This window comes from Leopardus geoffroyi, chromosome C3, assembly GCF_018350155.1.
Source record: "Leopardus geoffroyi isolate Oge1 chromosome C3, O.geoffroyi_Oge1_pat1.0, whole genome shotgun sequence".
Lineage (NCBI taxonomy): Eukaryota > Metazoa > Chordata > Mammalia > Carnivora > Felidae > Leopardus > Leopardus geoffroyi.
The window spans coordinates 108,044,755-108,069,973 of NC_059338.1; the positions used below are offsets into that span (position 1 = coordinate 108,044,755).

General features: G+C 38.3%; 1 protein-coding gene across 10 annotated transcripts in view; it reads right to left on the reverse strand.

The window, feature by feature from the left end:
• Window positions 1–25,219, reverse strand: part of VPS13B (vacuolar protein sorting 13 homolog B) — an 811,203-nt gene that overhangs the window by 60,246 nt on the left and 725,738 nt on the right. For all 10 annotated transcript variants that reach the window (XM_045454090.1, XM_045454093.1, XM_045454091.1 and 7 more), the window contains one exon: window positions 24,776–24,937. In XM_045454090.1, the coding sequence (XP_045310046.1) occupies window positions 24,776–24,937 (162 nt within the window). The remainder of the gene's footprint in view (window positions 1–24,775; window positions 24,938–25,219) is intronic.

A 25,219-nucleotide genomic window follows, 5' to 3' on the forward strand; every position in this document is an offset into this window, starting at 1 on the left:
TAATATTTAGATTTCTTTCATGATCATCAAATATTTTCTATTTCTACTTCTACTTACTAAATGCGGCTAAGAAAATCAGTTTAACTGAACAAGTATTCCAAAACAATATAATAATTACTGCTTCTTTAGCATACAATGAAGATAAACAATGTTCTATACAATTACTAAGGATAAGGAAATACAACTGACATTCTAGGAAAAACATTTATATTACATACAAACTCACTATTTTCTTTCATCTCATACATGATTTTTTATTAAAAAATTTTAATGTTTTATTTTTTGAGAGAGAGAGAGAGACTATGAATGAGGAGGGGAAGGGCAGAGAGAGAGGGAGACACAGAATCTGAAGCAGGCTCCAGGCTCTGAGTTGTCAGCACAGGCCCAACGTGGGGCTTGAACTCACGAGCTACGAGATCATGACCTCAGCTGATGTCGGACACTTAACCAACTGAGCCACCTAGGTGCCCCAATATATATAATTCTTTAAAAGAATGAACCCAAGGCTAATCATATGAAACATTTTCCAAACTAACAGAACGAATAAAACTTTAAAAATATTGTATAAAAGCTATCATAATAGACCCTTAAAATGAATACATTAATAAGAATTTACATGGAAATTATTATAACAAAAGCTTTTTGATGGAAAGATTATTTTTTAGTTTCAGCATTAGAAGGATCCTTAGAAAGTGCTTCAATTAAAAAAATTTCCCAAGGTACTAGTTACCACAATATGATTTTCGTGGAAAGTTAAGGGAGGGTTTTTTCTTTTTTTTTTTTGGTCTTTAAGTACCTTACTAAAATATTTTTTAAAAACCTCCTAACTCATCTCCCTCCTTTTAATATGGTCCCACTCCAGCTCTTCCTGCATACAACTGCCAGTGACCCTGTGAAATCAAGAAGCTACCATTCAGATGATTTCTAAAGAAGAAAGCTTACGGCTCAAAGAAAGCAAGAAAGCAAGAAAGAAAGAAAGAAAAAGAGAAAGAAAGACAAAGAAAGAAAAGAAAAAAAAAAAAAGAAAAGGAAAGAAAGAAAAAAGAAAAGAAAAAAAAATCCTGGACAGCAAATACCTTTAGGGAAAATTTGGTCTTACACTCTACAACATAAAAGTACCAGAGTTATCTTTGATCTTTAAATATTAGTTACAGAGAGAAAAAAAGAAAAACAATAGTGGTGTTTGGAACCATTTCAGTTTTTTTGTAGCACCAATTGGGAATAAGAGCTCAGGGCACACACAAAACTAAAAGAAACAAGAGAGTTGTTTTCTTTGGAGAGACTAGTAGCTGGAAATGACAAAAAAATAATGAGGCAAGGTACTTAAGGTCAAGCTCGGCGATATTTTTCCTGAAAATTCCACAGCCTCTGAAGAGAGGCTTAATGTACACAATGTAATTTTAATTGGAGAGTGTTCACATTTGCATATGAGCTCAGTTTTAGGTAGCCGCTCACTCTGTCTACACAGCTTTTACTGAGTGTCACCAAGGAATATGCTGTCAGGTTTCGCTTGGCAGCTATTTGTTCTCAAAATGTTGGTGCAGATATTTTCTTTGAATTATGAGAATCCAGATACGTTTGGATTTAATTCACACAGAAAAGCTGGGTGGGGGAAAACATAACACCTCTCCCCGTATGCATCACCAGTAGAATATTTGTAATGTTTGGTCTGCTGTTAAAAACATCTAAATAGCTATTAAACACATATACTTTATTAAGAAAGAAATTACATTCCTAAGAGAGAAAATCTACAGAAAGGAAATGAGAAGGCCCAGCACTACTTTGGTCCTCCTTCCCATGAGTGACTGATCCAGACACTAGACAGCAGTGCTGAGACTCCTGGGCATCAGGTGAGTGGGGCGTGTTCTGTTCTTTTTGAACCAAATGATTAAATTTCACTGCTATAGGTACTGAACTCTCCATTTAATAATAAATACTCATAGGTCAATTTTTATTTCTATACTGAAGGAACAATAAACCAGGCATAAAAATTTGCAATCTGTGTTCGACTACTTGATCCTAATAACATTTCTTTTGATCATTCACCCAATGCATTTTTTTTTTTTTTTTACTTGGTTACTATAAGGAAGGTGATATGCTAGCCCCTATGGAGGAAATAAGGAGGACGAGCTGTGTTCTTTGTCCTGCGAAAAGCTTATGATCTTATAGGGAAAATAAAGCATGCACAAACAAATAACAGGAAGCATTAGGGGAGGAACAAAATGGTACAGGAATCTAGAGAAAGGAGGGCTTGCTCTAGGCTGCTATGATAAGGAGAACTTCATGGAGCAGTTGGGTCTCAGAGTTACCACAGGATTTCAACTGGCAAAGATGAAGGTTCCTTTCTGGGCCAAAGGGACAATGTGAGATGTGAAAGTCAGACGGTATGCTTGGGGGCAAAATAATAGTCTTGACTGGCTAGAGCAAAGGGAACATGAAAAACAGGAGGGAGGCACAAGGTCGGAGAGGCAGATGTAGATTGCGGCCAGCACTGATGTACTAAGTGAGGAATTTGTGCTTTATTGAAGAATGAGCCTTTTGAATGAAGCCTTCTGTATAGGGGAGCAGTGTGTTGAAAGAAGGGTAAGAGTGGAGTGTGGAGGTAGGAGGGCAACGGTCAGGAGGAGAGGCAAGGTGGGCCAGAAACATGAAAACACGAGAAAGATGAAGCAACGGCCTTAGCAAAAAAATCACTAACCTTTATGGCCTGGAGCCCATGGTATTTTTATGTTCTCTTATCAACTTGGAAATTTTCTTTCCCCTCTTTCCTATTACATTTCCCTTACTGACTCACTTCCTCTACCATCTTTTCTATTCAGGCTTTTCATTCTTTTTGGCCTACTTAGCTAGTGTCTAATACTTTCCATTGGGGAAGAAGTCAAAATAGGAACAATTCTTGTTTAAACTTCTCAATGGGAACTGCAACTACGCAATAAGGCAGGTTGTACAGTGGCCACACTTGTTGGAAGGTCCCAAGAGACTACATTTTCTTTTCATCCAGCAGACTCTGCCCCCACCCCTTCCCAGGGCTGTACTGGCAGCCAGACTAAATTCATAGTTTTTCCACTGAAGACCTCAAATGGGAGCATATACAGCCTTCTGTTCATTTTTTTTTTCAATACAAAATAAAAATTAAAACTGAATTACTGATCAGGGGTTTGGGGTCAGCTCTCAGGACCACCCACAGTAACCTCCAAAGGGAGAATTCCTGAATCAGTTACAGAGGAAAGAAAAACAGGACGAAATATAGGAACAGAGGGTACACCAAGGAAGGGAAAGAAAAGGGGAAGACAAAATTTTAAAAATTGTATCTTAAATATAAATGAAGGTACTGGATACTGGTCTGTGAACTTTATTCATTTTATTTTATTTTATTTTTATTTTTACTTATTTATTTTAGAGAGAGAGAGAGAGAGAGTGAGCAAGTGGAGAGAGGGGCAGGGGCAGAGGCAAAGAGAATCTTAAGTAGGCTCCATGCTCAGTGTGGACCCTGATGCGGGGCTTAATCCCATGACCTTGGGATCATGACCTGAGCCAAAATCAAGAGTCGGATGCTCAACCAAATGAACCATCCAGGCACCCCTCACGACTCATTTTAAAACTGTTATCGAGATAATTTCTACCTAAGACAAAAAATTTGTCTTCAGATTCACTTATACTTTTTTTTTTGCATTTTATAGTAATATACTGTACAGTAATATGTAATATTCTAAAAAGAAACTGAAAATCTAAAATAACTTCAAAAATTTTCCCAATCCATTATATTCTTTGTAGAAATTTTAGGAGTTCTAAAAAATTAACATTCAATCCAAGTGAAATAAACCTTTCAATATATGTATACATTAATACATATATTAAAGCTTAGGCATCATGTATATTTTTTAAACTTCTAAACTTATCATTATATCCCAAGAGCCTAGTGCACAGTAGGCATTCAATAGATATTTAATAAATGAGTGGGGATTATTGAAAAATAACCCAAAATAGACATTAAAAATTTTTAGTGGTGATACTTGTGTACAAAATATCATAAAATTGAGTATTAAATCAAAATGTTTAGAAATTCCTATTTTTAAATTTTTCCTTTTGTCTATACATTTTTAAACATTTTAATTCCAGTGTAGTTAACATACGGTGTTATATTTGTTTCAGGCATACAATATAGTGATTCAACAAGTCTGTGTATTATTTGGTGCTCACCAAGATCAGTACACTCTTAAAAACTTCCTATTTTTTGAATGACCTTTCAACACAGGAGATTTGCCTTATGTGGATAACGATACTAGATTAAACTACAAATCAATATAACCCCTCAGATCCATAATTCAGATACTGCAATATTGATATTAAAGCATAAAGTAGATCTCAGATGATATAGTGAACATTATGAGTGCAAATTAAGTTAAAGTATTTTTTAAAATTCTTGTCTATCTAAAATAATATCTGGAAAGCTACAGATCAAATAACAGAGATCAAAGTTTAAGTGCTTGTTTGAAATGTACAAGTAGAACTGATAGTACATTTCACACCAATAAAATAACATCACAATAAATCGAAATATGCTGCTCATTATTGTTTTTTTAAGGCAGTTAAATTTCAGGAGGTTCAGAGTATCTGACATAATGCTAAAAAACCAAGTGGAAAAATTTCTAGATAATGGCTAATGCTTGGTGTCACCCTGATTCAATACTGGAAATCTCAGCACTCTATACACTCTTTTACATGTATTTATAGAACACAATCTCACAAGTAAGGAATGAGGAAAGCGGAAATAAATCATATTGATTTATTTTCTAGTGGATAACTTGGACTCTTTGATGCAGTGTATTTTGGAAGAAAAAGGAAAAAGAAAAAGAAAGCTTTCCAAATCGATAGTCCAGGAGGTGATATAATGGAGGCTCCACTGTCTTCACACAAGTGTTGGGTAGTTTGCTCTTCCATAAAATATGAGTGCTTGTAGGTTTTCCCTCATGAATGAACTCAAAGAAAGCCACAAACACTGTGTAATCAGCCTAAAACAGCCCCTTACAAAAAAGGGAAACCTGGCATACTCACAAAATGTCCATTAGAATATAGATTGCAGTGGGAGGGAAATCCTTGTCAAAAATCTTAGTTTTAGATACGGACTCATCAATTCTACATAGGAATTTATCATAAGGTAGTAATTATTCATATGTGCAAAAATTAACCTAGATGTAACTTATTCCAGTATTGTTTTAATAATGAAAATTATGCATTAGTAGGAAATTGATCAAATTAAAATATCGTAAAAACAATAAAAGCTATCATTTGTTAGACACATACTATGTACCAAGCACTGGGTTAAGTGCTTTTTATAGATTTGCTCACTTATTCCTTAAAATAATCTTACAAAGTAGATACTTCTGTTTCATTTTACAGACGAAAAGCAAACTGAGTTCCAGAGATGCTGAATAGCTGCTCAGGGCCACAGTGCTGGGGAGGGCAAGGGACAAGATTTGAACTCAGGTACGTTTACTCAGAGTAAGGTGTGCTTAACCATACCTATATTGTAGAATCCTCTCAAGCTGCTGAAGAAAAAAATCACAGCATGCAAACACATTAGCACTATTAGCGACAGATTAACTGAAAAAAAGCACATTACAAAAAAGATACTTGCAATATACATTCTGGTTTTGTAAAATGAAGAAAAAGTATATATGCCTATTTCTAGGGGAGAAAATGGCTAGAAATATGCCAGAATGCTAACTGTGGTTATCTTGGGGTTGTGGGATTATGTGTTTTAAGTTTTCCTTTGTGTGTTTTGTGTGCTCTTATGTAATTTCCAAATTTCATACTATAAATATGTATTATTTTGCAATCAGATAAACATTAATGTTATTAAAAAGAAAAATGTCTAATAGAAAGCATACAGAGCCTGCATTTTAAGGACTAAGAAATGACATATTTCTATTTTAAAAACTCAAATTCAGCTTCCTGCGTGAAATCTCCCCGTCTGTCCTAGGCAGTATCGCAGCTTTCCCATTTGCACTGCCGGCACTTTGCTAAAAGGGTGACATGGTGTTCAGTTCATCTCTGTAGCCTCAGAGTTCCTCCCATAGGGTCTGGCTTGCTCTCGTACTTATTCAGATGATCCTTGGAGCAGTTTAATGTACTTATTTGAGCTTTATTTCCTAGAGCAATAGGTTTTTGGTTTTTTTTTTTTTTTCAGTTTAGCAAATATTTTTAGGATCTACATCTATTAAATGTTTACCATAAGCCAGTGAACTGTACTACACATGGTGGATATGGAGAGGAATGAGACGCATTACGTGCACTGAAAATTCTCACAATATAGTGGAAGAAACAGATATTTAACAAGAAAAATTATGCTGCACAATTTTATGAGAGGAAGGAAAAGTTGTTGTAGGACTCCAGGGGTATTCTGCTGGAGAGTTAAAAGACTGACCGGAGGACATATTTAGTTACCCAAAGAAATAACATGAAAAAAAGACATGCTGAAGTAGAGTAAATAAAAGATAAACAGGACTATCGTTTCTGATAAACAAAAGCAGGCGACAGCCTCACTCGGAGTGGTTCTTTCTGTACAAAATTAATGTCTACAAGGCACACTGCATTACGAACAAGGACAAGTCATAAAAGTAGCAAGCTATAGCTTCAAACCATTTGTGCAAACAACTTCTTGTCATATTCTTGTCAACGTAATTTGGAAAATTAACTTTATAGTATGAACTCATCAGCTTACATTCCTCTAATAGCTTTGATCCTAACCCGAATAGAACCACTGAGTTTTGATCCTGGAAAGGAAAGAGTCCTACGAGAATAAAAACCATTGGTTTAGGAGGCCAGATCTTGCTCTCGCGCAGCCAAGAGGCATATTTGTAGGTTCTGCGGGATGAGGAGACATGAGGGTTGGGAAGTCCTGCCCATGAGAGAGTGGTACAGAAAGGGAGGCCGAAGAGGCAGTGAACTGTTAGGTCACAACTGCCACTTTTCCTCAGGGCATCAGTCATCAGGCAATAGCAGGGACTAAAGCCACAGAGACACTGATATAAAGTAACCGACAGTTTCTTGGGCTGTTTGATGTCATGCTATTCACTGTCTCCCTAGTCTTTCTGTGTCTATACAGAGATAGGTGCTCCCAGGGAAAAACAGATTGTAGCAGTACTCCACTGTATTTTAGGAGAGGTCATCACAAGACAAACATTATGGAGGAAGAAAGAGTCAGGAAAAACAAACAACAAAAACAGCTGTGAACAAGGGAAATTGTAGTTTCTCATAAATTTTGACAATTTGAAGTATCAGAGAGGCATGAAAAGATTCAGGAGAAGCTGTTACCTCTGTATCGTTGAGAGATATTAGGACATGCCAACTAGAAAATGGGAAGTGAGACAGGAATATACTTAATCACTCTGGCCTGTTGCTGGGAGTGAGAAGAGAAAGTTCACCATTCCTTGAGTGATAACACAGTCTAACCAAGGACAATCCATAGACGATAATCACCAACAGTGAAAATAAGCCATGAGACCTGTGAAAAAATACTACAAAGCAGAGGAAACAGAATATCATCTTAAAAAGTGAGGGGAAGAAGACACTAGTTACCATAAACACCCTGTTGCAGAATTTAGGGGAAAAAAAAATCAGGACAGTTTTTGGTTTTCTTTACACTGTTAAAAAATACATGATTTCTGGAAAACTGTAGAAAACCACTGAGAGGAAAGAACAGTCTGGTATGAGGGTAAAATGAATATGATATAAAAAGGAGATTAGATAAAACAGTAAATGCAAGGAGGGGCGCCTGGGTGGCTCAGTCGGTTAAGTGGCTGACTTCAGCTTAGGTCATGATCTCGCGGTTCGTGGGTTCGAGCCCCGCATCGAGCTTTGTGCTGACAGCTCAGAGCCTGGAGCTTGCTTTGGATTCTGTGTCTCCCTCTCCCTCTCTGCCCCTCCCCTGCTTGTGCTCTGTCTCTCTCTAAAATAAATAAACATTAAAAAAAAATAAAACAATAAATGCAAGGAAACTAAAAAATGCATTTATAGAGTAACAATCTACACTGATGGAAGTAGAGCAAGTATGAATAACTACTAGGGAAGAAAAATTTGAAAACCTTTACGATTATACACAAAGCAAAAGGACAAATACATAAAGGAATAGGAAAGAAAATGTCACAGGTACGAAAGAAAAACAAAATATACATAATTAATATAAAGAAGACATGTCTATCACATATTGTATTGATACGTCTTCATAGCTTTAAAACAGTGCATTGTGCCCTTCTATCACACAGTTTGAGTTTCCGTGGGTCATGTGTCAGGTGTCACACATCTCTAGCAAACATTAAGGCTTAATCCGTGTTTCGACATATGTATAATCAAGTCATAGAATCTTATTAAAATTACAAGAGATTCATATTTTGTAAGCATCTATAAACAGAAATCTAAATTCAAAAATTTATTTACAGTTTTTCACTGTTCAGACATCAGTCTTTGTTCTGTTTCTGGCTAAAATTTATATACTTAGAGAAAAATAAGTTAAAAAAGAAGAGTAGGATGAATAATTATGATACATTTGACATATTCATTGTCTACAAAACAATGGGATGCTTAATGTGTATTCTCTGCTAAAAAATGGTCTAAATCTAGGGGCACCTGGGTGGCTCAGTCAATTAAGTGACCAACTTCAGCTCAGGTAATGAATTCTCAGTTTGTGGGTTAGAGCCCTGTATCAGGCTCTGTGCTGACAGCTCAGAGCCTGAAGCCTGCTTCAGATTCTGTGTCTCCTTCTCTCTGTGCCCCTGCCCCGCTCACACTGTGTCTCTCAAAAATGAATAAACATTAAAAAAAAATATTAAAAAAATGATCTAAATCTAAATTAGGGAAAATAATATACTTGAAAAATTTTGCAAAAAGATTTCATGAGCAAATTCTCTCATATATTACAAATATAATTTATGCATAAATTTTGGGGACATATTAATCATGAAATAAGATATAAATACGTACAGTAAAAAAAGTATGAAATGATACACAGGCTTGCTTTGAAGAGGTTATTTCAGGAGCACCTGGATGGCTCAGTCGGTTAATCACCCGACTCTTGGTTTTGGCTCGGGTCATGATCTCATGGTTTCGTATGCTTGAGCCCCGGGTCGGGCTCTGCACTGGCAGCACAGAGCCTGCTTGTGATTCTCTCTCTCCCCCTCTCTCTGTCCTTCCCCCACTTGCGCTGTTTCCACCTCTCTCAAAATAAATAAGTAAACTTAAAAAAAAAAAGGTCATTTCAGCATTACACATACTATTGTTTTCATGTTTCTAAAGGGTGTGGACTTTTTGATATTTAAATGATATGTGACCGAAAAAAACCATGATACTAATGGCTGCCTTATGTCCAGAACTGTGTGACAGTCTTTGAGACTGTTTACCCCTGATACTACTACCAAGGGTTGAAAAGTAAAAATTCAGGAAAATGTGATATGTATGTGTACGTGGGAGTACAGAAAAGGATGGTTTATTCATAAAATATGAAATTCACATTTTCTTTTACAGTAATTCAATAAAATAAATAGAAACTTTAACTGCTTAATTGAGTTGCACCAACAGCCAGGAGATTTTGGTGCTCTGTAGACACACTCCTTCGACAGAATGAAAGTCGATGGTCGCCATGCTCTTGGTTGGACCCAACTCTTCAGTGGAAGAGAAAAGAGTATGTTGGATAGAAATAATAAAGACTAATTTAGGTGAGCTGAGAAATGGAAGCCAATGAGAAAAGACACTAGAGATACTGTTTAACAGCCATTCAGGTTTGGAGAGATATTTTGAGTCTGTGAGCCAAACAGTTTTGTTTGTTTGAAAATCAATTTTGACTTAATACAAATATAAACAATAGAGAAACCTAACCAAGGTTTGAATAAAAACTTTCTTTTAAATTGTTCTCAAATACAACATTCATCATTCAGCAAAATTTACGTTAATGTAAAACAGAAGACATACCAACATGTGTCCTAAGACAAGATAAAATAGTTTTATGAAATCCTCATTTTTAATCATTATGGCAATTTAGACAATTATAATTGCTATCCCTAATTTTTAATTAGAAAAAAAAAAGAAGTCAACAGATGGATATAAAAGAAATCCAAAGTTTTTATAGTTATTTATTTTCATTTAACTAAACTGCCTTGCCATACTAAGAAAACATTTTTGTAAAGGTTAAATAAAGTATTTCATGGCAACCGCTGCTTCTCAGTGCCTGTATAACAAGAAACATGAGCCAAAGTTGTGCAAGTTGGTTTTCTTTCCCAGTAAGGGAATGTGGTATCTAAGACCTTGTCCTAACTCATTTTATCCCCAAGTGTAAGTCAAGCAAGTCAAATATGAACTAATGCCTGAAGGGAAGTCCCTGACTCCAAAAGTATGGATTATTTCACATTTATCTTAAAATCTGCTCTCAGAGTTCTTAAAATTCACTAACTTGGCAAGTCAGGAATTATCATGAGAAATGAAATAATTTCATAACTATGAAGTCATCCAACATTCCATGCATCTGACACTCATTGGGCTTGGCCATGTCTTGGGCATTATTCTGACCTTTAGATAATAAGCTCTTCAATATCCTGTTCAGTATGGAAATAATTAAAAAGTGCCACAGTATAATAGGTATGCCATTGTCTTTAACAGAGTTAATGCTTTTGGTACAGGCTTGTGCTAATAGGTTATGATTAGACACAATCACATTATGTATGCTGAAATCTTTATAACATTCTTAATCAGTATTTCCCATTACTTAAAAATGGCAAAATACCATGCTTTAATGGTCCAGCTGCATTCCCTTTCTCCAAGTACTCTGTATTAAAATTCACATTTAAAATTAGTTCAGTAAAGGACCTTTATGTTTAGACATCAAGAATTCACATTTCCAGAGCATGGGCTTGTGAAAAGCCTTTTGAGTGTCTTGTAAAAAGCTTAAGGAATCTTCAGTACATTTTTCTCCAAAGCTATATTTCAATATCTAAAATTTATTGCCAGAGGAGGGACAGAGAGACCATTAGCAGCACCAGCAGTCATTCCTCTGGGTGCTTCACAGCTGAAATAATCCCCAGTTGTTCTCTTTCATGCAGGCGTATAGGAAACTCCAGAAATCAGCCCTGGGACTGAATAAAGTGCTCTATCACAATCCTATCTTTGCCATTTCTGGTGAAAGACTTTAAAAGTCTTAACTAGGTCATATTGCAAATGATTTTTACAAAGAAGCTTTGAAATATACAGGAGTAAGAAAACTCAGTCCCAAACTTCTCCCTCTCATTTAGAGTAAATGCATTTCCCAATAGAAAATGGAGAAATTCTAAATATGCTCTAGCTACTAGATATTTAACGACCAAAACTGTTAGGGCCCCATTTACCTCTACTGGTGACCTCACAAGGCCCTCTAAGCTTCCTTAGAGAATGTAAGTCTTCTGGAATCTCTCATGAAACTGAAATATTTTAAGAGAGAAAGGTGAAGGGACAGAGCCTACAGTCTACTATTTTGTCATTTCAATTACTGCTTTAAGACTGAAATAAAAATGCAGTCGATGGTGACTGGACGGTAGGTTCTGGGTACTCAAATGGAGTCAGTGTTTACAGAAAATTTTGGATTAAAATCCTTGCCAGATGGTCCCAAGAAGTGTTTACCTCACTGTTGATTTTAGCTATCTTAATGTCAGCAACAGTAAAAAGAAGCCTGTTACTGCCACTGGGGAGCAAAGGCATACAATCCTTCCTTTCCACATGGAATTGCTAGTTGCAGACAGCTGTGCCCTACCCAACAAGGGTGATACTGTAGGTTTCTGGGAATCTACTTCCATGGCTAGAGAAGGAGATAGTGTGTGGCACAGTTGACTTGAAGTGATTTACTCTAAATAGGTAATATTTGGTAACATATAATGTACTTTTGGTTTATGACAAACCAGTTAAGAATTTTTCACAGTTAACTGAGAAGAGTTGGGGGTGCCTGGCTGGCTCAGTCGGTAAATCATGCAACTCTTGATCTCAGGGTTGTGAGTTCGAGACCCATGCATGGTGTAGAGTTCACTTAAAATAAAATAAAAAAAAATTAATTGGGAAGAGTTGGACATGCACGTGGACCTGAAAGGTGCTCTCGTTTGGAGTATGTGGTGAATCCCCTCTTGCAGGGCTCTCCTAATTCCGTCAGAATTTTCACTAGAGGCCAGTGGGAAGTCACAGGGGAGGAGGTGTGGGAGACCAGGAACACTCTTAATTGAAAGTCCAACTTCATTGACAGTATACAGAACCATACATTTTGAGACTGGAGGACCTCTTTTTGTATGCCCGTACAGTATACACAAAATATCCAATCTGATGCAAAAAACACTACTTATAATTTTCATATTTTTCAAACAATTAAGCTTTTAAGTTTATGTTCTTGAGAAATGTAAGAAATGTTATAAGTAAGTAAAAACCCTTATTCAGTGAACGTTTACCAAATGCCTAATATGAGCAGGCTACAGGATTAGATGCTGTGGAAAATTACTTTTATAAAGCCTCCTGTTCTCTTTTTCTCTTTTTACTTTCATCAAAACCTCATCTACATTCACACTCATCCTCATTCTCTTCTGTCTCAAAATAGGAGGAGGCTTTTGTGCTAAGTCACGTGTGGCCGCAAATTTTCTCAGCAACTCTCAGTAAGAGGTAAAGCCTAGGTCCTTATTCTTTGGACCTGGCCTAAACCTGTGACTTGCTCTGCCTACCAGTGTGGCAGGAGATTGTGCATGAGCTCTGAGCTTAGGCTCAACAGGCTTTGCAGCTTCTGCTCTTGCTTTCCTGTCTGGGCGAGGCTCCCGGGGCGGTCACGTGGAAGAGATCCAAGAGTACCCTGGCCAATAGCCTGCCAACTACCACACATGTAGGTGAGGCCATCTTGGACCAGCGGGCCCCAGGTGGTCTACTAGCTGATGGCAGCCTCACAAGTGAGCCCTGCAGACACCGGCAGAGGACCCTCCTGAGTGCATCTAGATTTCTGACCGACAGACTCATGAGCTAATAAGGTTTTTTAAGCTACTAAGCCTTGGGGTGCTTTGTTAAGCAGCAATAGATATGATATAAACCTCCTCCCATCTGGAGGATTCTTTCCTCTTCTTCCCTTCTAAGCTTTTATGCCACTAATCATTTTTCCTCTTCTGCATATAAATCTCTTCTATTTATTTCTTCTCATATATAACATGTTTAAGTTTCTTCCATTTAAAACCCACGTTTTACCCTGCAGCTTTCTCTAGCTAACACCCAATCAAGATTAAAAAAAAACTTTTTTTATGCTGATTCTTTCCATTTCCTCACCTTCTGTTCATTTTCAACCCACTTCATTTGGCTTCAATCCATATTTTGCCATGAAAATGCTTTCCTTGAGTCATCAATGACCTCTCAATTGCCAAATACAATGGTCTCTTCAGTTCTTGTCTCATTCAATTTCCACCATAAGGCATCTGATAATTCTGTACCTCCAGATATTCTCCCTTCTTAGTTTTTAGAACACTGTATGTCCTAGTTTTCCTGTTATGTCTGAGTTTTCCTCTTCTTCTTATTCTTTTTCCATGGATCCCATTCCTCAGCCTAACCCCCCCAATTCTACTATTATTCCTTATGGCAGCCCACCTCCAAGATCACTCCACTGATCCTTGTCTTCTGTTACTTGTGCCTTTGTGAAGCTCTCTCCTACACTAAATAGGGCTAGTCTGTGTAACCACTAGGATATCACAGAAATGACAATGAATGACTTCTGAGCTTAGGTCATGAAAGACACTATGGCTTCTATCTTGTTCTATCTTGGATAACCTGATCTGGGGGAAGCCAGTGGCTATGTCATGAGAATACTCAACCAACTCTATGGAGAGATCCTTGTAGCAAAAAGCCAAGTCTTCTTGTCACGAGCCATGAGAGTGAGCCATTTTGGAAATGGATCCTCCAGCCCAGTCAAGCCTTTAGATGACTATAGTTTCAGCTGATGTCTTGACTACAGCCTTCTCAGAGACTCTTAGCTACAACTACCACTCCCAAAATTCTTGGCTAATGGAATGGAGGTAAAAAAATATTTGTTATTTTATCTATTCAAGTTTTGGGATAATTTATTAAACAGCAAAATGCAACTAATATAGATTTTGGTATCTCCAAGTGGAGTGCTATTATAACAAAAGCCTAAAAATGCAAGGGGCTTTGGAGCAGGCAAATGGGCAGAAACTGGAAGGACTTGAGAAGAGTGTTGATGAATATCCGAGATACTTCAAAGATACTTTTAATAGTTACTTCAAGGCCATAGAGAGGCTGTCAGTGAGGACGTGAGGAAAACGTTGGTGGATGATGGAGGAAAGGGAATCTTTGTTATGTAGTGGCAGAGAGAGTTTAGCAACACTACAACCTGCAGTGACAGGGAAAGTAGAAATGTGCCCACTCAGGGTGTGTGGGTGGCTCAGTCAGTTAAGCATTTTACTCTTGACTTTGGTTCAGGTCAGGATCTCATGGTTTGTGACACTGAACCCTGTGTCAGGCTCTGCACTGACAGTGTGGAGCCTGCTTGGCATTCTTTCTCAAAAAAAAAAAAAAAAAAAAAAAAAAGAAAGAAAGAAAAGAAGTGTGCCTAATCAACTATGTGACCTAGCTAAGGAGTTTTCTGGGCAGTGTTGAAGTACCTTGTGGCTTCTATCTGTTGCTTATATTAAAGTCTGAGAGGGGTGACAGAAGCATAAGGAAGAACTGTTAGATGAACAGGAGCCATGACTGGCGAGTTTTGAACATTTCTAGCCTTCTAGAAGGCAAATGATGCTAAATTCAAGAAATGGTTTCTAGGCAAAGATAAAATCCAGGACATGACCAGGAAAGCTGGCTTTAGGCATGAAGCTAAGGATGTGGCTATAAAATCCTTTGTTAGGATCTCAGAAAAACCTAAACTGGTGTTTCAGCAAACTATTCAAATAACAGGGCTTCTAAGACACTTAGGGGTGATGTCCCTCAGCGGTGTCACCAAATTCCAAAGCAGAGAAGGAATTATCTTGAAGAGATACATGATTTTGTCTACTGTAGCAAACCTCAGCAAGATTAATAAGAGATCCACAAAGTTGTTTACTGAATTGTATTGGAAGAAACATGGCCAATTTAGACTGAAAGAGATGAAGACAGTGCAAAATGGTAAAGAGGCCTGTGATTCTTCATAATTCTGATAGAAAGCAGGCTGAGAAAACTTTGAAGTGCAAACAAAGGTTACTTTTCATGGAAAGGGATGGATGACTCAGAGCTTTAGCCAAGAGTCCACAGCCATGAGCCATGGATAATCATTCCTGAGCAGAAGTATGAACGATTACTAATTGAGAAACTTCTGAGTTACTGGTTGGATATTAGAATTTCTATGCACCAGGAACTTTTTCTTCTTTTATGAGTGGAGTGTCTATAGTAGTCAGCCTGTGCCCGCACCAATGCTGTACATTGTTCTACAGCAAGAGGTAACTAACAAAGTCCTCTTCTGTTAGCACTGTCTCCTTGGGCATGCTTATCTATTCCCACTGCTACCTAGGCACTGGTGATAGACCCAATTTTTACCTCCAGGCCAGAATGTTCTCCTGAGATCCTGACCCTTATATTCAATTTGCCTACTCTACATGGTCACTTGGATGTCTTGTTAGAATGGGGAAAGGGAAGAAAAGGAACCTTTGGTTATAGAGAACTGAGTTTGTAATTTACTAGTCACTCTATAATATTTCATGGGATAGTCACAAAAATGTCTTGATTTTGCAGAAGAGGAAGCTGAGGCTCCAGGGAATGAAGAAACTTTTCCAGTCTGATATAGCTAACAAACCTTAGGAGTGAAATCCAGGCATTTATAGCTTCAAATCTGTGTTTCTTCTAATAGATCATCCTTTCTGCCTTTCCAAGGAATCCAAAACTCAATGTGTCCAAAATGGATTTTAGAATCACTGTGTCGTGCTCTCATACCCTATTCCATCCTCTGTACCCTCAGTTCCTGTCTTCTTTCTACTCAGTTCCCTGTCTTGGCCCAACAGCAATACTACCAACTTGTCCCCTACGTCTGAAGCCTCAGAGTCAAACTTGGCCCTTCTCTTTCATGACCAATAACCAAATCCTGGTGACTGTAACTCCCAAATAGCTTCCAAACAGATCCCTTCCCGTGTAAACCTTCTCCTAGCACTTCAAAGATTTTGTTCCACTGTCTTCTAGCCTCTGGGATATCTAAAGAGAAGTTCGTTGTTACTGTTTCCCCTACAGTTTTCCTCCAGCTAATTTTCAAGATTTTCTCTTTATCTTTGGTTTTTAATAGTTTATTTATGAGGTGCATGAGTGTGAGTTTCTTTGGAATGTCTGGAGTTTTCTGAGCTTCTTTGGTCTGCAAATTTCTATCTTTCAGAAAACTTAGGACATTTTTAGATATTATTTTTTTCTTTTTCTTTCTGTGGTCCTGGGCTCTCACTTTCCTTGCATCCTTGGATTGCAATTCCTCATTTGTTAGACCTTTTGAAATTGTCCCACAGGTCCCTGCAGTTCTGCTCATTTTGTTTGAAATGTTCTCTCTCTCTCTCTCTCTCTTTCAGGCTGGATTATTTCTACTGATCTATCTTCAAGTTTACTGACGTTTTTCTTCTGTCATGTTGTATTATATTTCTATCACTGAATGACAAATTGCCACAAATGTAGCGGCTTAGAAGAACATACATTTACCATCACTCTGTCTGTGGGTCAGGATTCCAAGCAGAGAAGGATTCACTTCCAAGTGCACTCAGGTTGTTGGCAGAATCTACTCCCCTGTGGCTACTGGATGAGGGCTCTGACTTACTAACAACTGGGACTGGCAACCACCTGCAGGCCGTGGAGGCTTTCCCCAGCTCCCTGCCCCATGGCCTCCTCAAAGGCAGGGACGACATGACAGTTTGCTTCTTTCAAGGCCAGCAGGAGCATATGTGTGTGTCTCTCTCTCCCCACAAAAGGGTCCAGTCCCTATTTTAGGGCTTTTATCTGATTAAATCATGTCCACACAAAGCTCTCTTTTGATTAATTGAAAATCAACTAATTTGGGACCTTAATTAATCTGTAAAATTACTTCACTTTTGCTATAGTTGCTTTAAAGTCTATGTCTGGTAATTCTAACCTCTAGGTCACCGTAGTGTTGGCATCTGTTAACTATTTTTCTCTTGATATTGAACTACATTTTCTTTCTTTTTTTGAGATTCCTGAGATCTGTCAAATAATTTTGGTTTATATTTTGGATACTGTAAATGTTCTGTGGTGGAGACTCTGGATTTCCTTATAATTGCTCCAGGGTTTAAAGGTTTTTGATTTTGTAAGTAATCAATCTGAAAACTCTCACACCTGGGCAAGTGGCAGCTCAGATTAGTCCAGTTCTTTAAGCCCTGGGTACGGGCTGCTTTCAGTCTTCCCCATGCACATGTGGTTCAGCAGTCAGCTGACAGATGAGCCAAATTATCTTCCCACTTTCTGGCATTCCCCTTTCCAAAGGTTTCCTCCTCACTCCCTAGCAGCCTTGGTGGCCTGAGCTCTTTCCCCTGGTACCTTGAGCCAGAGAGATGATGGGCTACCCCTGTAATGAACCAACTGCAGTTGCCTTCAAGGCAAAGCCACAAAAAATAGGGAATTCACTCTGCAGATCACTTGCTCACATTTTGAATACCCTCCAAAATCTGCCTGCCTTTGTTCAGTTTCCAGAGGTAGGAGTATTCGTGTTTTGCTCAGAATTTACAGCTATTATTCACAGAAGGATGAGTTTGGTAAACATTCACACCAAGCTATGACTTCTCCTCTGTCTTGGCTCAGTGCCTATCACCTCTGTCACTGCTGGGCTCTGCAGCAAGGTCCACAGTACTCTCAGTTTGCATTCTCAATCTCCTCCAGGCTATCTTTTCAACCACACCACAGGGATCTTTCCAAGATGCAACTGTGATCCTGTGATCCTTCTAGTTAAAGCCCTCAAGTAGGCAAAAGTTGCCCATCACATACAGGTGTATCTCCTCAAAATGGATTGCCAGGCTCTTCGGAACATAATTTCTCCAAACGGGGGTGTGCTGAAGCTGGCTCTACTCGTTTGTGAAAAAGAATTTCTGAACATTCAGGAATTTTGTGAGCTGGTCATTACATCACTGATAGCTTAAGATCGACTGTGCTGGGAATATTCACAACCTTCAAATTAGTCAGCCCTACATATTGGGGCTTCCCCATCAGCACCAAAGAGCCCATTTACCAACACACATCTCTTCAGTGGGGCACACAATTTCCACGCCTGAGTTATTCTGAACAAAAGCCGAATTCCCTGGAACATGATGTGCTAGTTATATATACATACCTATCTCCCTGGTTCTGCCTCATTTGTTTCCCCACTATTGTTCACGGGGCCAACGTCTACTCAACCTTCAAACCCAGCCTCTGCGGAAAGCCAACTCTGACCTCTTCCAATAGGTACTTTCTCCTGCCTTTGTGTCACCACTGCCGTAAGACAGCATCAAAGCTGGTTAACGTAGCTAACCAGCCCTCATGGGGCCCTCTCGCAGTCTCACACATATACTCTACACCGCAGTCAAATCAGCCCGGTTGTCCTTCCACGCCATGTTGTGTCATGCTGCTGCGGCTTTCACACATGCTGATTCCTTTATCTGGAACACCACCACCGCCCTCACTTCACTGCCTAACTAACTCTAACTTCAACACAAAAATCCAATACAAATATGCCTTCCGCCAGGAAGCCTTGCCAGATTCTCATCCTCACGTGAGATCTGTAAACATTTTCTTTTGAGTTCCCTTGAAGACACTGTCCATATCCAGAAGCAATGGACTGTATTTTCTGAATCCCTCACTTTACTTCCTTATGGCTATTGTTTTAATTCATTTACCCATCATTTCTTCCTGTCTTGGACTAGCTCAAAATATCCTGATAGATACTGATTGTGGCTATAGAAATTTGCTTGCTTTTCTGACTCCCTCGTTAGAGAGTAAGTTCTTTACAAAAAGGAACATATTTAATTACACACAATAGGTCACAACAAATTAACATTTATTGATTAAAAATGAATGGGAGGGAAGGAGACTAAATCAGCAGCTAGATAGAAATAATGGCAGAAAGGAGGGCTTGTGAGTGACCTAGTGGATGCCAGATAATTTGGATATTTAATAAATAATGGAGAGGCTATAAAGATTTTTGGACAGCAAATTATAATAATTAAAGCGTTATTTAGCAATGCTTGAGATGTAGTCTGCAAGACAGATTGAAGTGGGACAAAGCTATAATTAAGAGAACATTTAAGAGAAACTTGGAATCATTCATTCGAGAATAAAGATAATTGTTATTGATAAATCACTGCACTTGCCACTCTTCTGTTAGTATTTGAAATTCCTTTTAGTTTATGTATAAATTTTTTCAGGGTTTCTACTTCTCTCTGCTTTAATAATCTATATCCCTCACTGTATTTTATTATCGTTTTTTTTTTTTAACGTTCATTTACTTATTTTGAGAGAAAGAGAGCATGGGTGAGTCGGAGGAGGGGCAGAGAGCGAGAGAGGAGAGAGAGTTCCAAGCAGGCTCCATGCTGTCACCTTAGGGCCTGATGCGAGGCTCAATCTCACAAACTGCAAGATGGTGGTGACCTGAGCCGAAATCAAGGGCTGGATGCTTAAGTGAGTCACCTAGGTGCCCCTATATCCCTCATTTAAAAAAGTTGAGGCCTATATAAAAAATGTAATAAATTGGAAAATATCACCTTAATCTACCACTCAGATGCAATCACTGGCAACATTTTGACATATTTCCTTCCAGTATTTTCTGTGCATTTGTTCTTATATTGCTAAGATCATACTACATATATAGAAATTTATGTTCTGTTTATTGACTGATAGGATATGATAGCACTTCCTCTTTCTTTGTTAAAAGTTGATGGCCCCATAATTGTTTATTATACAACTATATTAGCTTTTACTCAACTATTGCCTTAAAAGTAAATATTTTGGTTTTTAATTTTTTTGATACTGTAAATAAAATTGTGATAAACATTTGTGTGTGTGTGTGTGTGTGTGTGTGTGTGTGTGTTTAAGCCTTCATTTTAATCTGGATTATTTCTTGAGAGTAGATTACTAGTAGGTGATTTACTCCCTCGAAGGTTATGACCATTTTAATAGCTTGTCTGCTTCTTATCAAATTGCTTTCTAGAAAGGAAGTATTATTTTCATTTGCACCTTCCAAACAAACTTCAACATGCATGCCATGTGCCATACAATAGCTAAAGCAAACAGCTGAAAAATTTATCACTTTAAACAGTTTTGCTAACAGAATATTTCCTTGTCTCCCTAAGTGTGCTTTTCAATTTTTAAAACTGAGTGTGACAACAAGGAACATACTCTTTCTTTATATGTGTATGCGTATGCATTATAGAAATGGACATGGAAAGAATGGTAAGTGACTAAGAATTACAGTCTAGTTAATGAAATTGACAAGTGGCTGGACTTTCCATAAGATAGGTGGATACTCAAAACCTATTACTTTCCCTTTAGACAGAAGGAAAATGGTAAGATCTCACTCTAAAATATTTTTATATACAAACAGTGAACTGGAGAACTTTCTCTCTATACAGGCCCCGAAGAAGTCAAATAAACACATTTTACTATTACGTAGGGAGTACAGGTTGATTATATGTGTTAGATTTAAACAATTACCTGTAATTTCTCAATTTCAGAAACATTTTGCCAAGTTTTCAAGTGATAGTATTTAGGTCAGAGTGAAACAACTGAATATCAAAGCCTTTAGTGTGTGGAGTTTTGTCAACTGAGAGACATTAAAGCAGGGCTGGCAAACCATGGCTTGTGGGCCAAATGTGGTGCACTGCCTATTTTTGTACAGCCTGTGAGCTAAAAATGGTTTTTACATTTTTAAATGGTCAGAAAAAAATAGAAGAATACAATTTCGTGATGTGTGAAAATTATTGAAATTTAAATTTCATAGTCTATAAATGAAGGTTTATTGGAACACAGCCACAGTCTTTCATCATGGCTGCTTTTGTGCAGAGCGGAACAGCTGTTAGAGAGACAGGAAGGCCCTGAAAGCTGAAAATATGTACTACCAGGCCCTACACAGAGAAAGTTTGCCAATCTCTGCCTTGGAGTAATACAGGGTTTCTATTTTCTTCACTAAATCTGCCTGCTTTAATGAGTTTGTCCCAGATGCTCTGCTGCTCTTCAAAAGTCAATTCTGAACCTTGTTATAGTTTGCATTTTAAACTATCTGCTATTTTTCATGAGCTTATGAAACTTTCTATCGTGTCCATTTTGGAGCAATAGCCCATTTTCACCTAGAGAGATGGCTTGATTACTAAATTAAGTCCCTGGTAGTTGGAATTCTGCAATTCTAAAAAATGCCTCATCTATAAATTATGCATGTTTTGAGGGTAAAAGCAAATGCAATTCCTTACACACAAGGTAGAGGTACATCTATTTCAAGTTTAATTAGCCAACAGTGCTATTAACCAGGAAAGGAAGTTAACTTGAACAGTCTATACACAAATCCTACTGGTTGACAGGTGTCCCTATATTCAGTTTGGCTACATTACACAAAGCTTCTCTTGACTCTAAGCTGCCCATATTCTGGGGAAAGGGTCCATAAACTCACACCTACAGTCCTTAGATTCAACTTCATATAATGGGAAGCACTTTTTTGAAGACCGATCTCTTGCTGGTTATTGTTCTCATCCAACTTGATCTGAAGTCTACTGAATTGGGATATTTAAGGGCCCTTTGTGGTGGCATATAGGATTGTGCAGCTGAATATGCTCAACTATTCCCTAGGAATTAGTTTTGTTCTTCCTGTGTTTGTTTAGGCAAGCAACTGTTGCGGGATATCCAGCATTTTAAGTGATTCTGCCTCAGAGCATGTGTTAGAAACTATAAGGAGAGTTTACAACTTTTCAGTTTTAAAGTCAGCTTTGGATTTCTGGAATTGGTTGTGTCCGTGTTTCTTCCCATCCTGTTGGGACTTACTGTTGTTAGCAACCTCCTGTGTGGTTCTAAGATATGCTGACCTCTTTGAAACCTTTCCAGGTGTCATTGCCACTTTCTTGATCTCTGCAATATAAGCTACATTGTTTAGTGGAGTTAAGTTCTATGAACTTTGGAAATCCTCCCTGAGACTATGAATTGACTAACACCCAAGGTAGCATAAACATGTAGACATAAATGTTCCTAAAACCAAGCCTGCTGGGCAATGCAGGATATGACGTGGAGTCTGGAAAAAGGAACAGTTTGCTCACTTGCAAGTCTATGACTACCTCCAGGTGCAGTTTGAAGCTAAATGGCTAGTTTTGCTGATCCTCAGATGTAACCTCTCATTAGAACACAACAGAATTTGCAATTGTGGATATAAGGAATTCCACGAAGACCCTCTGGGCCCATTAAGACTTCTGGCTTCAGAGGGTCCTAAAACACACTTCCTGCAACCTACGGAGCTTTGTAAGGAGACATTGTTGTTGTTGTTTTTTAACAAAGTTGATCTAAGTTTTAGCCTGAAGATTATAATGACTGTAGCTCAGTAAAATTTGTATTCAGAGGATGCAGTTACATATTAAAAAGGAAAAAAAGTTTTAATAGATATTTGTCTTATTTCCAGTTTGTCATAAAAAGGTTCTTATTGTTTTTGGTAATACCCTTAAGACTTTGCAAGGGATTTACTTGGACTAAGAATCCCATATTAGTCTAGCTGTAAATGTGGAGTATTAGACTAGTGATTTCTCAGCCTATCTCTTGAAACCTCACAGCTTGGCTATGCTAGCAGACAAATCATGCAGCCCAAACCGAGGGCTGGACAATGTTGTAGAAATAACACTATATGGCAAATCAAAAGATACGGGATACAGTCCCAACCAGACGACAGCTTAACATTTCTCTGTCGCCTTATCTATAACATACGCATAACAAATAATACAAACCGCACATGGATATTGTGAAAACAAAACTAGTAACAAATATGAAAAGACCTTGAAAACATGCAAAAGGATATAAATAGGAAGGTGTAGGGCTGGCAGACACAGCACGTCTCTTAACATGAAGACTCCTGTTCGTCCACACCCCTGAGCCAGCTGCTCTTATGATCACCCTTCTTATCCTGGCTCCAGTATCCGGGAATCTTGAGGGTCACCAAGGACCATGGTGGTCTGTGCATCTTACAACGGACTGGGAGGGGAGGTAAGCTTCCTCCACTTTGCTTTCTGTGGGCTGAGGCCTGAGCCTGTGTGGGCGTAGGTGCAGTGGCCACAGGTGCAGGGCAGGGCTGTGCCTTCCCAGAGGTTTCTCCTGTCCCTACCAGCTCACTGATGAAAATGCAACTACTGTGGAAACTTTTAAAATACCTAAAAGGCTATACAACAAGTCTTAACATGGGTTGTCTCAGAGTTGTTGGGATTATGGGTGTTTTGGTTTTGTCCACGTATCTGTATGTTCTCCCCTTTGCAATTAGTTAATAAAAAAAACCAAAAAAGATATTTTTAAACAAACAAACTGGCCTTTAGGTTACGAAGGGCAAACAAGTAAACAATAACTCTAACCTGGAAGTTTCTCGAGAGAAACATGAGAAAACAAGGGTATGCTATTCACTTTAAAAACAGGAGTACAACATTCACCTCATCTGGGAAATTTTTGTTAAGAATTTCTATTAAAAAAGGATTTATGTGGTTTTTAAATTAAATAAGTATTCTTAAATAAGACTGTAATTTAGCTATCTTTCCAAAATTTGTACTAGTAGTGTGACAATAATGAAAGAAATAAGAAATCAGAATCTAGCTACTGGGGAGGAAAATAAAAAGAAAGAAAAAAGAAAGAAAAAAAGAAAGAAAGAAAAAAAAAAAAAGCAAGAGGAACCCTGAGGGCATAACATATTGTGAAGCTGGTCTATAGACCAGATGGGAAAACTTGTTCTCTAATCTAATGACTTTCTTTTAATCACAAGCAGTAGTTTCCTTATTACCCAGAGTTTTAGAAATACATTATTCTTGAGATGACTTCCTAGGATTTCTTTTACTCATTTAAGACCACATCTTTGTATTTAATTCATCCTCATATTATCCCTGCAGGGCATATCCCTCTAATTATTCCCATCTAAACTGACAGGAAAATGGAATTATACTACTTGGAAAACAGACATCCTTTGGTATGTCTTTTCTCAGTGCCCCCGTGGTCACAGGTTGTAAGCTGTCCTTGGAGGGCAAGGACTGTGACTTCCCTGTCTTTGGATTCCCAGGGCCCAGTACAAGCCTGGCAGAGAATGTACACAGTAAAAACAGGAATAAATGCATAAATAATGATAGGCAACATGTAATGCTTATAGTATCTCAAGTACTATTCTAGTGCCTTTATGCACAGCAACTCATTTAGTCCTCCCAACCCTATAAAACAGGTACTATCATCGTTCCCATCTTCTGTATGAAAAAACTGAGGCACAGAAAGTAAAGCAAGGTGACGCAGAGCCAGGATCAAAGCCTGGGAACTCTGGCTCCAGAGCCCAACCTCATCATCACCACACCATGCTGCACGCCCCCCCCCCCCCCACCTGTGCTGAACAGGAGAATGTCCCCTTCCAAGAGAAGCATGGTTGCGCCGTGCTCCCATCTCTAAACCTTTCTGGGTTTGTGTCAGATGCGGCTACACCGTGTGGTTCCTTGGGAGACTTTGAAAGAGAAGTAACTGGACACAGGCACACACATGCAGAATAAATGAATCCCCAGCCTTAACAATTGCTGTGCTTGCAAGGCTGTTTCTCAGATACCTGTGGGGATTTGTGAGAGCGCCAGCTGTACTGGTGACTACGGAGACTCGCCAGCAGAATATTTTCATCAGTATCCACCTGGCCAAACCGCAGTGTCTCCTGTGTGTCATTACAGATCACAAAATGGCTGAAGACCAACTCCTCTACCTCAGGGCATTTGTTCTGAAAGAAAAAGAATACGAAAGCCAACGTGCATCAGATTAATTGCAAGATGTTTGGCAGCTGTCTGCCCGGTGGCGATTGTTACAACACAGAAACACTAAAAGATCTGTTGTCATTAGCTCTGGTATACAAAGTATTCTATACTTCCAGGATAAGCACAAAAAATACCTTAAAGAGATCTTAAATGTTCCAAGAATATGTTTTGATTTATACTCCTGCAAAATAAATCATACACACAGAAGAGTAAAAGAACAATGAGATCCCTGAAACTTTTAACATTTT